Source organism: Thalia democratica, chromosome 4 (assembly GCF_965202585.1).
Source record: "Thalia democratica chromosome 4, ktThaDemo2.hap1.1, whole genome shotgun sequence".
In the NCBI taxonomy this organism is placed as follows: Eukaryota; Metazoa; Chordata; class Thaliacea; order Salpida; family Salpidae; genus Thalia; species Thalia democratica.
In genome coordinates this window covers 58573630-58586259 of record NC_139168.1, presented here as the reverse complement: position 1 = coordinate 58586259, position 12630 = coordinate 58573630, and the positions used below count along the sequence as shown (strand labels likewise).

At 23.2% G+C, this 12630-nt stretch overlaps 1 protein-coding gene across 1 annotated transcript; it reads right to left on the bottom strand.

Moving 5' to 3' along the window:
* Positions 1 to 5930: 5930 nt before the first annotated feature.
* Positions 5931 to 10935, bottom strand: LOC145834836 (alpha/beta-tubulin-N-acetyltransferase 9-like). The gene is made up of 4 exons (XM_082942351.1): positions 10712 to 10935; positions 8068 to 8194; positions 7487 to 7670; positions 5931 to 6712 (listed from the first exon to the last, which is right to left on the bottom strand). Exons 1-4 carry the CDS (start codon positions 10860 to 10862, stop codon positions 6530 to 6532), a joined length of 645 nt encoding a protein of 214 aa, XP_082798477.1. The 5' UTR covers positions 10863 to 10935; the 3' UTR covers positions 5931 to 6529.
* Between the last annotated feature and the right edge of the window lie 1695 nt (positions 10936 to 12630).

Sequence of the window (12630 nt, the reverse complement as noted above, 5' to 3'; positions counted from 1 at the left end):
GCTAATTAGTATTAATTGATTGTTTTTTTCTGATGAACCTCTAACTATTTATTTACCCAAAATTTAATCTTAAAATTAGTTGCCAACAAAAGTAGTTGATAAGTGTTAGCCGAAATCGATTTTATTTGTTGTTTGCTTTAATAAAAGATGTTTTTGAATGAATCTTGTCTTAGATTTTTGTATAATATATGTAGTACTAAAAAGTTATATACTACTTAAGTTAAAAAAACAGATTATTTTATAAATATATTTATAAATAAATAATGTAATAACCTTATATTGTAAACAATCGATTATTTATAAATAAATAATTGCGTTCAGTATCACGAAGGTTTAAGTTTTAGGACGTAATTCTTTTTTTAAGCCAAAGAATTTGATAAAAGTTGATACGACTTTTCTTATAAGTTTTATGAATTCCTAGTTCCTCGATAATGTTTAATTAGAGCTTTTTTGACTTTTTTCGAGTCATCATCAACCTGCGACCCTCGAAGCAAAAACGTTCGACCTGCGATACACTTTTCAAACAAAAACATTATTTATAAAATAGTTAAAAAAGTATTTTTAAACTAAAATTACGACTAAAGTTGGCCATTACTTGTAAAAGGCTGCCGACTCCCTGTTTAAATACATTGTATATTGTAAAATTTAAAAACAATATTTTAAGTAATATGTACGAGTACGACTTTAATTGTTGTTTGGTCAAAGCACCTAAAGTACGAAAAAAACTTTCGGTTATCGACTCTCACACTACTTGGATACGGTTTAACTTCTTGTCTAGGACGTGTTATACTGATAACTATATAATTTTTGTTGTAATCAAAGTTCAAACTTGTGCACAATTCCATTCGCGCAATTCCAACATGAATCAATTCCCAACCGATCAATTCCATCCCGATCAATTCAAAGGCGATTAACTCCCAATCGATTAATTCCCAGTCGAATTAATTCCAACCCGAAACAATTCTACCAAAGTTATTAGTCACTTTTCAAGGATCGTTACATTTGCATGGGGTCTTTTTTACATGAAGTGTAACTTTTGTACGAGTATCTATTTTTGCATTACATCCTAACTGAACAAGTTCAATTTAGAACTAGTTGTCACTTTTGAACTAGTCGTCATTTTTACACAGGTGACAATTTTACACAGTTTAACTTATTGAAACTAAAATAATACTCAATTATAAAGAAGTTAAATTAAAACTAAAAGAAAAATTTAGTCAACTTAAATAAAAACTAAATAAATCTGAAATTATATTCTACTTTATATTGTACAAAAGTTTGAACTTATTTTTCAAAAAAACTTTTAAAATTAAAACAAACTTATTTAAAAACTAAACTTAAACTTTTTTTATTGCTAATCAAAAGTAAAAAAATAAAATAAAAAAATTATAAAATTATATATTGTTTGATTAGTTCATTTTTTAAAGTTTTTTGATAGAAGTCAGATTTAAGATGACTTTGACTTGGCTTTTAAAAAATGTAAAACAAATAGATAAACGCAGAAAATGAAAAATCAGGATTTTTGACATTGATGTTATATTCTAACCTTTGAAACTTAATTGTTTAAATATCAAACACAAAAATTTTGTCCTATTAAAAATTTCCTTTTTTAATAAAATAAAACAACAATATAAAACTTAGTTTATTTTAGCTAGCTTAACAACTTAGTAGTTTTATTAAATTTTACTTTTAAATGTTTAAGATTTCATTACAGTTTAAAAAATTGCTTCAATTCGTATGTTAATACACTTTTACAGACTTTTAAAGCTCAATTTTAGATTGTAGTACATGCAAGTTTTTAAACATAAAGATATTTAAAAATATCTTAGTTTATAACTTGTTTATCCCGTATCGTGTGTAAGTGCAGTTTTAAGCAATAATTTAGATAAATTACAATTTTTGTTTCATCATTTCTTCAGGATGCGTGTGTAAACACTTTTATAAAACTTAATTATAATAGTTAAATTTTTTACAAGCTCAATCTGCCGCACAATGTAGAAGTTATTTGTTGTTAAATGTTTGTAATGTTTCTTGTTCTAGTGTGCCTTTCAGTTTTTTGTTTTAGATGTAAGTCGGTATTACCTTCAAAGTGATTCATATTTTATAAACTTTAAAAAAAACATTTAAATGTGATAGATTAAAATTGTGCAAACTTATTTTTTGAACTATTGAAACGAGTAATCTTTTTAAAATTTTAAATTAATACTAAGTTTTAAGTATGGTATGTATTATATAATTTACTTTTATTGTCATCTCTCTTGAAATGTTATCATACTCTCTTTCAAATAAGATGATGTTTTAAGTTCGTTTAACTAAGAGTGGATATTTAGACCTGGTAGTAGAAAAACAAAGAATATCAAAGTAAAAGCAAAATATAGTTTGAAAAAAATAAAATAATATTAAATAATTTGTTCCCAGAATCCTCTGTATAATTTTAGAATAAAGTTCAGTATAAATTTTTCTATTCTACTTAAAATAATTTTAAATTAGCTTATAGTTATATTTAATTTTAATATAGTTTTATATTAAGTTTAGTTCAACATTTATTTAAGTTTAATTATACATTAATACGTAATCGAATTTCAAACAGCTTAGATTGAATGATAATACAATCTTTGATTGATTATACTTTTTTTTAATGTATTTAGATAAAAATTTACAGTTTAGTTTTATCTTAATTTAAAAAGTAAACCGTGCAAAAGTGACGACTGGCTCAAAAAATACCAACTGTGAAAAGTTGTCACCATTCAAACTTAATATTTGTGCATAAGTGAAGTCATACAAAAGTTTTGATTTTTAAAAAGGTGACACCTATGCAAAACTGATACTTTTCAAAAATTACTCTCTGAGCAAAAGTGAGACTGTATAAAAGCGACGTGCAAAATAGATTAGGTGAGAATTGATTCGGGTAGGAATTGACTCGATTGGGAATTTTGCGCAGATTTGAACTGAGCGTATTTAGAACTTTTAGTCGTTATGACAAGGTTAAATAATATTAGATCAGAATATTTTTAAGTCAAAAGTTTTTATTTTATATATCAATTAGTGTAATATTTATATTTTGAACGGTTTGAACCACTGTTAAATTATGCTATACTTTTACATGTTTACTCAAATTTATTCTACCGTTTAAAGTGTTTATGTAAGAAGCAATAACATATACGTTTTTTTACACAATCCTATCACTTGTGTTTACAAAAACATCTTAGTTAAATACCTAACTTTGAATTACTCGTTGTTTATCTAAAACTTTAAACTTAGTATAATTAATGGTTCCGAAATGTTCACTTAATAAAAACTTCTAATAGCGCCCAGTCTAATGTTTTTATTATTTACTTAAAAACACTACTTTTGTTATTAAAAATTAGCAAAAAATATTGTAAACACGTTTTATATATTAAAAGTTTAAAAAACAATAATGAAAATTTTCCAATAATGTGTCAATGACAGTTTAAAATGTATTGTAGTTTCCTTCAAAAATTAATAAACACTGCCAATCTGCAAAAAATTATCTTAAAGAATTGACAAAATTACATTCTAAAACATTGTAATACTCTTAAACCAAATTAATAATTTTGTTAGTATTAAATATAAACAATTAAGGCAATAAATCTTTAAAATTCAAACAACCAATGCCCGCCAGAAAACGGTATACTATCAAAATCCGACCGGTATTTTTTCTATATTTTCTTTATTTATTATTTTAATTTATATATTTTTAGCATTTTTTCAAATTTTTTTATTTTTTATTTATCACTATCACCCCTAACCCTCGATCAGTAAGCGGTTATCGAATTTGACAGGGTGGATTTGAACGTTTCCCCAGAAAACAAACATTCTTTATTCGACTAACTTCGTTTTGCTTTTTATAAAACATTAGCAGTTTTTACGCTTAAAAATTCAAACTCTATATTTTAACAAATCAGTAATTTATTTTAATATTTAAAAATTTTAGTTTTTGTATAGAATTAAAAAAAGAATCTACTCACAATTATGAACAAACTTATTCATTAATTTCTATCTTAATTATATCTTTAAATAGATCTGAATGAATTTTTATATTCAGTTTACTTTAAATAACACTTCATTTAGCTGTTTTAATTTATTGTTTAGTTTAAATTTATATCGCGTTTAAGCATTATATGTAGTTCTGATGCGTTCTCAAACTTCAAGTTTTCGACCCTGATTAAAAAAAATCAAAACAATAACATCGAATACATAGATAAAAATGATGCTTTCTGATAAAACTTGATTGGTTAAATTTATCTATTAAGTTAACAAAAATTATTTTTACTATTAAATTTGTTCTTGTCATTTCGTAGTGCATACTCCACTTCTAATCTTTATAATGTTGTCTAAAACTAAAAAAAAGTACTCTCAGTATTCTAGTAAATTGTACTGTCTTTTTTATCTGATTTTTTTTTCAAATGACTTCTGTAATTTTTTATTAATATCATAATTAGTTGTTCATAACTATATCAGTCAAATAAACATGATTCGAAATGTTTTGCCACAGTATTTTATCAAAAAATTTAAAAGTCAAGACTAAGTTATGTTAATTTCAGTTTTCTAAATTTTTCCTACTCACTGTAGACATTTTTAATTTAACAAAGTTAGGTAGGACTATTTTTTGAAAACAAAAGAATGACCTCAGAACAAAACTTTAATATTTTGTTCAAAGATTGATATTATTTCAACCAGTATTTTTTTAATAATGAAAAAAAAATATTAATATTTAATTAATATTAATTAAAATACTTATATCCGAAAATTATAATACTTTAAGTTGTATCAGTATTTTTAGTTTGTAAAAGATTATCGTAAAGTTTCGAAAAGAAATGAAAAAAAGATGTACTTAAATCTTAACGAACTTTTTAATGAAACCTACAAGTATTTAAGTAAATTTATAACTTAACTACTTCGTCAAACTTATCAAAGCATATAAATTTTACTAAATTAAACTAAAAACTTTATGCATTTTATAGTTAAACATTCTAAAAACTTTGTACTCGTTATATTTTAACAAAAAAAAATGTTTTAAAATCATTATTACAGGTAAATACACTTTAGCTATATATGAAAATATCATCGGTTTAATGTTTAACATGCTTTTATTGGTAAGTCAAAAACTTTTATTATAGTAAGGGTTTTGTTTAACATGTATAAAACCAGTGTTCCAAAAAAGTGCACTTAAGTATGCTACAGTACTGGGCATAGATAATAGCTTACTATGCACAGAAATTTATATAAATTAATAATAAATTAATTCAAAAATATTCATATTAAAGCAAAAAATTGTATCTTGTTTCATTTCTAAAAGCTGTTTTTTAGCACTCCACACGATTTTCTAATAAATTTTATAGTAATAAACAAAACAATAATGCAAGTATTTTTATAATCAAAAAAGTTTTCATACAATTGCGTAGTGTTGAAAGAATGATTTTTCTAAACAAACTAAAATGCTATGACATATTAGGGTAAATCCAAATGTTAGTTAAGTCATATTTAGCTAGAAGGAACTTTTTTTTTGGTGGGTATGAATAAACAAGTGAAAAAGTGACGTATGAGTACCACAAGGATCAGTCTTAGGACCTTTATTGTTTTAAAAACACAATAATGTTTAAAATTTAGTAGTAGCTTAAGAGTTTTAAATTTTGCAGATGATACCTTATTAAAAAAACTTCCAAAAAACACAAATTTATCAAAAAGTGACAACCTTAATTAATTTGGAAGTTCAAAAAGTTTCAAAATAGCACAATGAAATAAAATTCAATTACACAAAGACTTAACGAGATGAATACTTTTTCATTTATTTAAAACAAATTTTCGGAAAACTATAAATTTTAAATCTAAATAGTTGTAAATAGGGTAAAAAGATATAAGTATATTGGAGTAACAGTTGATTATAATTTAAATTGGTCTGAATGATAATTAAAATGATAAAGAGTGAATTATTAAAGGCAATTGTTGTTGTTATAAAACAAGGAGATTTAAAAAATTCTAAATAATATTAATAAACAAGTTTATACAGCTTTAAATTTTAATTATAAAATTGATGTTTAAATAAAGTTTTTTATCAAAATAAAACATAACCTATCTATATTTAGATAATGTATGTAAAACAACTTAAAACTTTATGACTGTGTAGTTTTTATTAATATAAGTTACCAGTTAAACAAAAATAAATAATTGTCACATATATTTACTAGTGTAATATAAAACTGACTAGTATTAGTTTTTAAATATATAAATTGTTAAGAAATAATCCGAAGTAAATTAAACTTGATGAGAGTAAACACCTTATTTGGTTACATATACTAGCTTAGCGTTCCCAAAAATATCTATTAGTGATTTCTTAACACTAACAGTAAAACAAAAAAGTTTTAAATTTTCTAAATATATCTTTACAAATTCTTTTAAGTTTTGTACAATTCTAATGTTTTAAAATGTATTATGTTTATTCTGTAAAGTTTTAGTAGATGAAAGACTTTAATAGTGATACCAAAAACTGTAAAAGATTATCAATGAATCAGCAAGATTTTCTAAATTTTTCATAACTAATCAAATTATTCTTTTCAAAATTTACAACCGTTGGTCTCTGAACAAGAGTAATCTGTTGAAATGGCTTACAAATAGATTCTTCTACAAAATTTAGTTTCTTTTTGAAAAGGTTAATGCTAGCTTCGTTGTCTAAATCTATCTTGGCTCGAACCTAAACAGTTACAAACTTTACCAGATTGTAATTGGTATTAGAAAAATCATGTCATAATAATAAACATAACCATTTTCAATACTCATATTATTGATTAATTTTGAAACACTATTTAGCTTTAAACTTAACGACCTTAAAATGATTACAATGTAAAACTTTAAATTTTGACAGTTATAGAGATAAAAAAAACATTTATTTAAAACTAAGAACTTTTTTATAAAACTATTTAACTCTATAAAGATAACATTGGCTACATTGAATACACTATAATTTTTCTATATCAACGATATAAGCTTTATAAATTGAAAAATTTACGAATTTGTTAAGAAATCAAAAACTTATTTAAATTATAACTTCTCTAGTTGTTAGATACATCATTTTTTTATCTTAAACTTTACAACGTTGATAAGTGATCTACTAGAGCTACAAGTTTGGGTTAGAACTTTTTATTTTCAAATAAATATAAAATTAGCTATGGATAATTTAAGAATTTCAAAATAGTTAATACAAATATAAATGTTTTATTTATCGAATTGTTATGATTTGTTTTTCTTTTTTTAATAATTAAATAAACACAGATGAACAATCTCAGGTCTATTGATTTCCAATTCAAGCAACTTAGTTGTTAAAACTGAATAAAGTATTTTTAAGTTGAATGATTTAAAGTAATAAATTTTAGAAAAAAGTAAGTTGTTAAATAACTTGTAAAACTTGCTTAAAATACTTAAAAGTGTAAGAAATTGTTTGAAAATAGTTTAAAAAACTAAAACTAACATTAGTAACACCTAACTCAGCTCTCAATAAATTAATAAAACACTTGACGATATTTGAGGCATGTCCCTTTCTTCTGTATTCTTTAAGTGCTATCATTATCGATACTTCTCCTTCTATTGCGTCTCCTTCTTCCGTTAAAAACATGTTGATGTCTCCAAATGTACAGTTTGCTTCGTGTTCATTTCTTTAAAAAAAAATTAAATTTTTAAACTCTTAATCATTCTAATGAAATGATTGGTTTTATTAAAAAAGTTTCCCTATAATTACATTAAAAAAACATATATTTGTAAAAAAAACCAATTATTTATCTTATTATTTTAACTTACAAGTTTAAGTAAAATATATAAAAAATTAAATGTTAAATGAGAATGATTTGAAAAATGTCAAAATTTGTTTGGAATATATACAATCTATTAAAAAAATAATATTCCGATAATTTTAATTTGTGTCTATAATATATACTTACTATACTTCTTGACAAAAATATAAATATCCTTATAAATTTTTTGGTCATAAACACTAAAAAATTAATATGTAACTATTTATAGATTAAATTTAGAAATTTAAAAAACTGAATTTACATTTTATCTTGGTCAAGCTCTGTTTTTGACATCCACTTTTTCAAGTCTAATAAAATGAAAGTGATTTTGTCTGTGTCATTAATCCAAGTATTCTGCATTTCATACTCCTCTTTTAATGTTAATGGTTCTACAAGTTATTACAAAATGTAAGTAGCTATAAATTACATTTTTTTATTGGCCATATATATATAATATACATACACAAACAAATTCTAATGACTAGTTGGATTGAACTACATTCAAAAAATATATACATATAAGAGATTTTTTTTCTTACCAAGTCAAACATCATTTTGCTTTATTTGATACATAAATAGTCATAATACGATTGTTAAAAAAAATAAACTTGACAATAGCTTACAACTTATCAAAACATAGAAAAAATACCTTTTTTTTAATGAGTTAGTCTTTGTTACAAAGTTGGCCCACCATTAAAATTAAAAAAAAAATTTGAAAACTTGTGGCTAAAAAAACAATATTTAAGAATATTTAGAGCTTCAAACCAAACTAAAACATTTAGTATACAACAAAAGTTATACCAGTCAAAGCAAGGCAATTTGAAGGGTTTTTACTTGGTTTATATTATAATCTTTTTTAAAAATAAAAATCAACCTAAAAAAAACTTAAACGAGTAAGTTTTTATTGAACGTTTCATAGTTTAATAAGGTATTCTAAGGCTTTGTCTATTAATTCAATTAGTAGCTTAATGAAATTTTTATCATATTTCTAAAAATACGTAATTTTTGCATGTCTTTTGTTGCCTTTTTAATAAACTCTCAAAGATTTTTTGCGCCCAAGCTGAGTATATATGTATATATTGTTAAAACAACCTGATTTATTAGATTGAAAAATAATAATAAAACATTTCCAATTAATCCCAAAAGTCCTTTTTTAGAGTTTTTTATACAGTTTTAGCTAAGGTTTTCTTCAAAAACACCCTATAAAACTTTTTTTAAATAATTTTGTATATAATTTAAGTAGAAACTATTTTAATATCTAAACTTCATACTTAAGATCTATTACACATTTACAGGCTGTTAAAAAAATAATTAAATATGAATCTACTTACTTAATTTTATTCTAATCTTTAAATAAACCTATTTTTATAATAAAAATGCATAAAGCAAAAACATTGTAGAGATCTACTATTTAGATTCTGAAAGCTTTTGTTTTGTTAGAAATTTTTAATGTAGTTAAAAAAAACTAACAAATATAATCTTGAAAATCATTAAAATTTTATATATAAAAAGGTTTCAAAATTTGATTTCCTACAAAACTTAATCCCTATTTCTAGTTAAAACCAATTTGTGCCCGTTGTGTTTAATGTATGATGCAGAACTTTTATCTGTAAAACAGGTAGAAGATACTTCTTTATTACACTTTATTTTTTAGTTATGTTTTGATCACTTTTTATCTCGCAGTTATTGACTATAGGACTTTCACACTAAAAATTAAGGCTAGTTATATAAATAAAAACAGTTAAAAATAACAAATTATATCAAATTTAGCGGCTTTAACCAATAGATATTGTGTGAGTAAGCATGCTTACTTTTTAGAATTCTTTATTTTACAACTTCACTGTTTTAGTAAAATTTATACCATAGAATACTTTTTAATTTTGATTATATTGTTTTAAACCTTAGTTATTTTTGAACAACTACTTCTTTCTTAGAGTAAGTTTTATCATTAAAACTAATTAAAGAAATAAATTTATACTCCAAATAAATGTTTTAGAAAATAAAAGAAATACTTAAATCATGATTAAGACATGTTTAAAGTTTTATCTAAAAATATAATTATTTTAATATAAAATGAGCAAATTTTAAAGCTAATTAAATAAATTCAAAATTGTATTTCAAATTTAATAAATTTAATACACTATTTTAACTAAAAAACATATATACTGTGTCCTATTTAAATTTAACAAATACTAAATTAGCCTGAGTTTTGAAACGAAAAAAAAAACTTAAGTTGTTGTAGCAAGTCCAATGTTTATTAACTTTAAAACATTAAAATACACTAAATATGTTTTTTATGTAAAATAAAATTTTTAAACCACTTAACTTTTTTATACAAAACTACAGACAATCAAAAAGTTTACTATTATAAGTAGTTTTAATACTTTGTTGTCTAATTTAAGCCTAGAATAAACATATTTCAGCTGCAGCTATAATGGTTAAAATATTTTTAAAACTAGTTAAGCTACTATTAGAAGACTTTATCAATATTTTGATTATCAGACTTTAAAAAAACATGATATAATTGAGACAAACAACTTTCAAAAACTTAATTTACAGAGTTTTATTGGAAAAATCAAAAAACAAACATATTTTATTCTCAAGCTACAAAAATGTTAAACACACAATTTAGGGTAATTCTTTTTTTTTTTTTTTTTTTAAGAAATAATGATCTTAATTAACAATTTTTATAAAGCATAATTAATTGTATTGCAATGAAACAAGGAGGACTAAATACAAAAAAATATTTATAGATAATTATAGCAAAAAAAATTATAATTGTTTTGAATTTTTTTTTACATTTTTATAATAAATTATTGATTGCACATAGAATATATTTAACAGCTATTTAAAACAAACTGAAGTGCTAATAAATATACAAGTATGGTTTACTTAACTTATCTAACCTGATGAAGTAGCTTTAAGCATTTCTTCATTCATCCAACTATGATAAGTTTTTACAAGGTGTTTGTTGTAAGGTACAAGTGCAACTTCACTGTTTACGAAAACAGCTTGTTTGCTGAACAAAGAAATCCTATGTACGAATTCTTCTAGCATTTTCTTTTGTATAAGTCAAAGGTAAAAAAATATTACCTAAGTCTTAAAAAATTATTTTAATAAAAAATTTAAAAAACTCTGAAACAAAAAAAAAGCATTAGTAAGTCTTAAGTACTAAGTTAAACTGTTTAAAAGAGTCTTACTTAAAACTTGAAGTTCATCATGTTTTTATTCACTATTTATACTCTAAACTGAACGTGACACCATACTTGAAATCTTTTAAATAATTTATTGATTAAATTTAATTAAAACTCATAGAAAATTGTCAACTAACCTAAACTCTCTTTTGTTTAGTTAATTTGAATAATTCAATTATCATAATTTCTGATTTTTTTATAAATTAAAGTAGCTTGTGTGCTGAGCTTTCTCAGATTTAAAACTAACGTGAGCCATGGGTTCAGCTCTTTGGAAAAAATAAAGCTAGTCTGGGAAAATAAAACTACAGAAAAAACTTTTAAAATTCAAATAAAAAGATTAATATTTTCATTGAAATCTTCATTAACATATTTAAAATATCAAAAATAAAGCACTGTAGAAATACTTTTATTATAACTACAGTGTAGTTTAACTTTTTTTGTACTTATAATCACAAAAATAAAATATTCAAATTATATCTAGTTAAAGACTACCTAACAACAGTTTTCAACTGACTATATTTTTAGAGTAGCAATCCTACTAAATGGCATTAAATTATAACTTAAACAAATAGACACAACAGACTTTTATTCATTGCACTCTTTAACTATTAGGAAATATGTTAAGAAAATAAATTTCAATATCAACTTAGTTAAATAGTAGTAAAGAAATTCTTTTACAAAAACTAAAATTTGTTCTTATGAAAATCTTGGAAAAATCGTACCTAGGAAGGGCAAACCTAGGAAGGGCGTTCCTAGGAAGGGTGAACCTAGGTGGCAGGTTACTGTAACTTTTTAACAGCTAAACCATATTAAAAATCATAAAAATAACTTAAGAACCATTATATTATATATGTTTTATAAGAGTGAACAAAATATTTAAATACAAGAAAAATCTATTTGGAAACCTCAGAAACTAACCTGTTATTTAGAAAAAAATCTAGCATGAGTTTATGTTTCTATATTGTGATCTTAACTGGCTAAAGTTGGCTAAAGTAAAAAAATTCCTAAAATTTCCGCATGAGTAACTACAATAACAGTAGCTTGGCTAAAGTTAAACTTGGCTAATGTTGGCTAAAGTTGGCTAAAGTATAAATTAATAAAAATGTAGTCCATTAATAATAAACAAACAAAATATAAACTTTAGCGAACTTTTTTACAAGCTTAGCATAAAAAAGTTATAAAAAAAATCAAACATCATTCTATAATAAGTTTCATTTATAATAATAAGTATAAATTATAATAAGTTTCCGCCAATCTAGCTTTCATATTCTTTAAAATTGTTTGCTGTAATTAAATAAAGTATTTGTTGCGCTAATCTTGAATTATACATTAAGTACCTCAATTGCTATTTCGTCAAAATCTAAAAAATAAAAAAGTTATAGTTTGTCATACTTTACGGAAACTCGTTAAAATATTTGCATATAAAAAAAAAAGGGTAACTTTGTTTTTAACATATCTTCTAAAATTTCGCTTCAATAACTCTATAACTTTTATAAAATAATCTTTAATAGTTTATAAATAATCATAACTAAAATTATATCTTACTCTCGAAAGTTACACAAGTTACAGTCTATCATAGTTTTACGAAACTTCTTCAAAATGTTTGCTTTTAAAAGTAAGTGTTGTCCTAA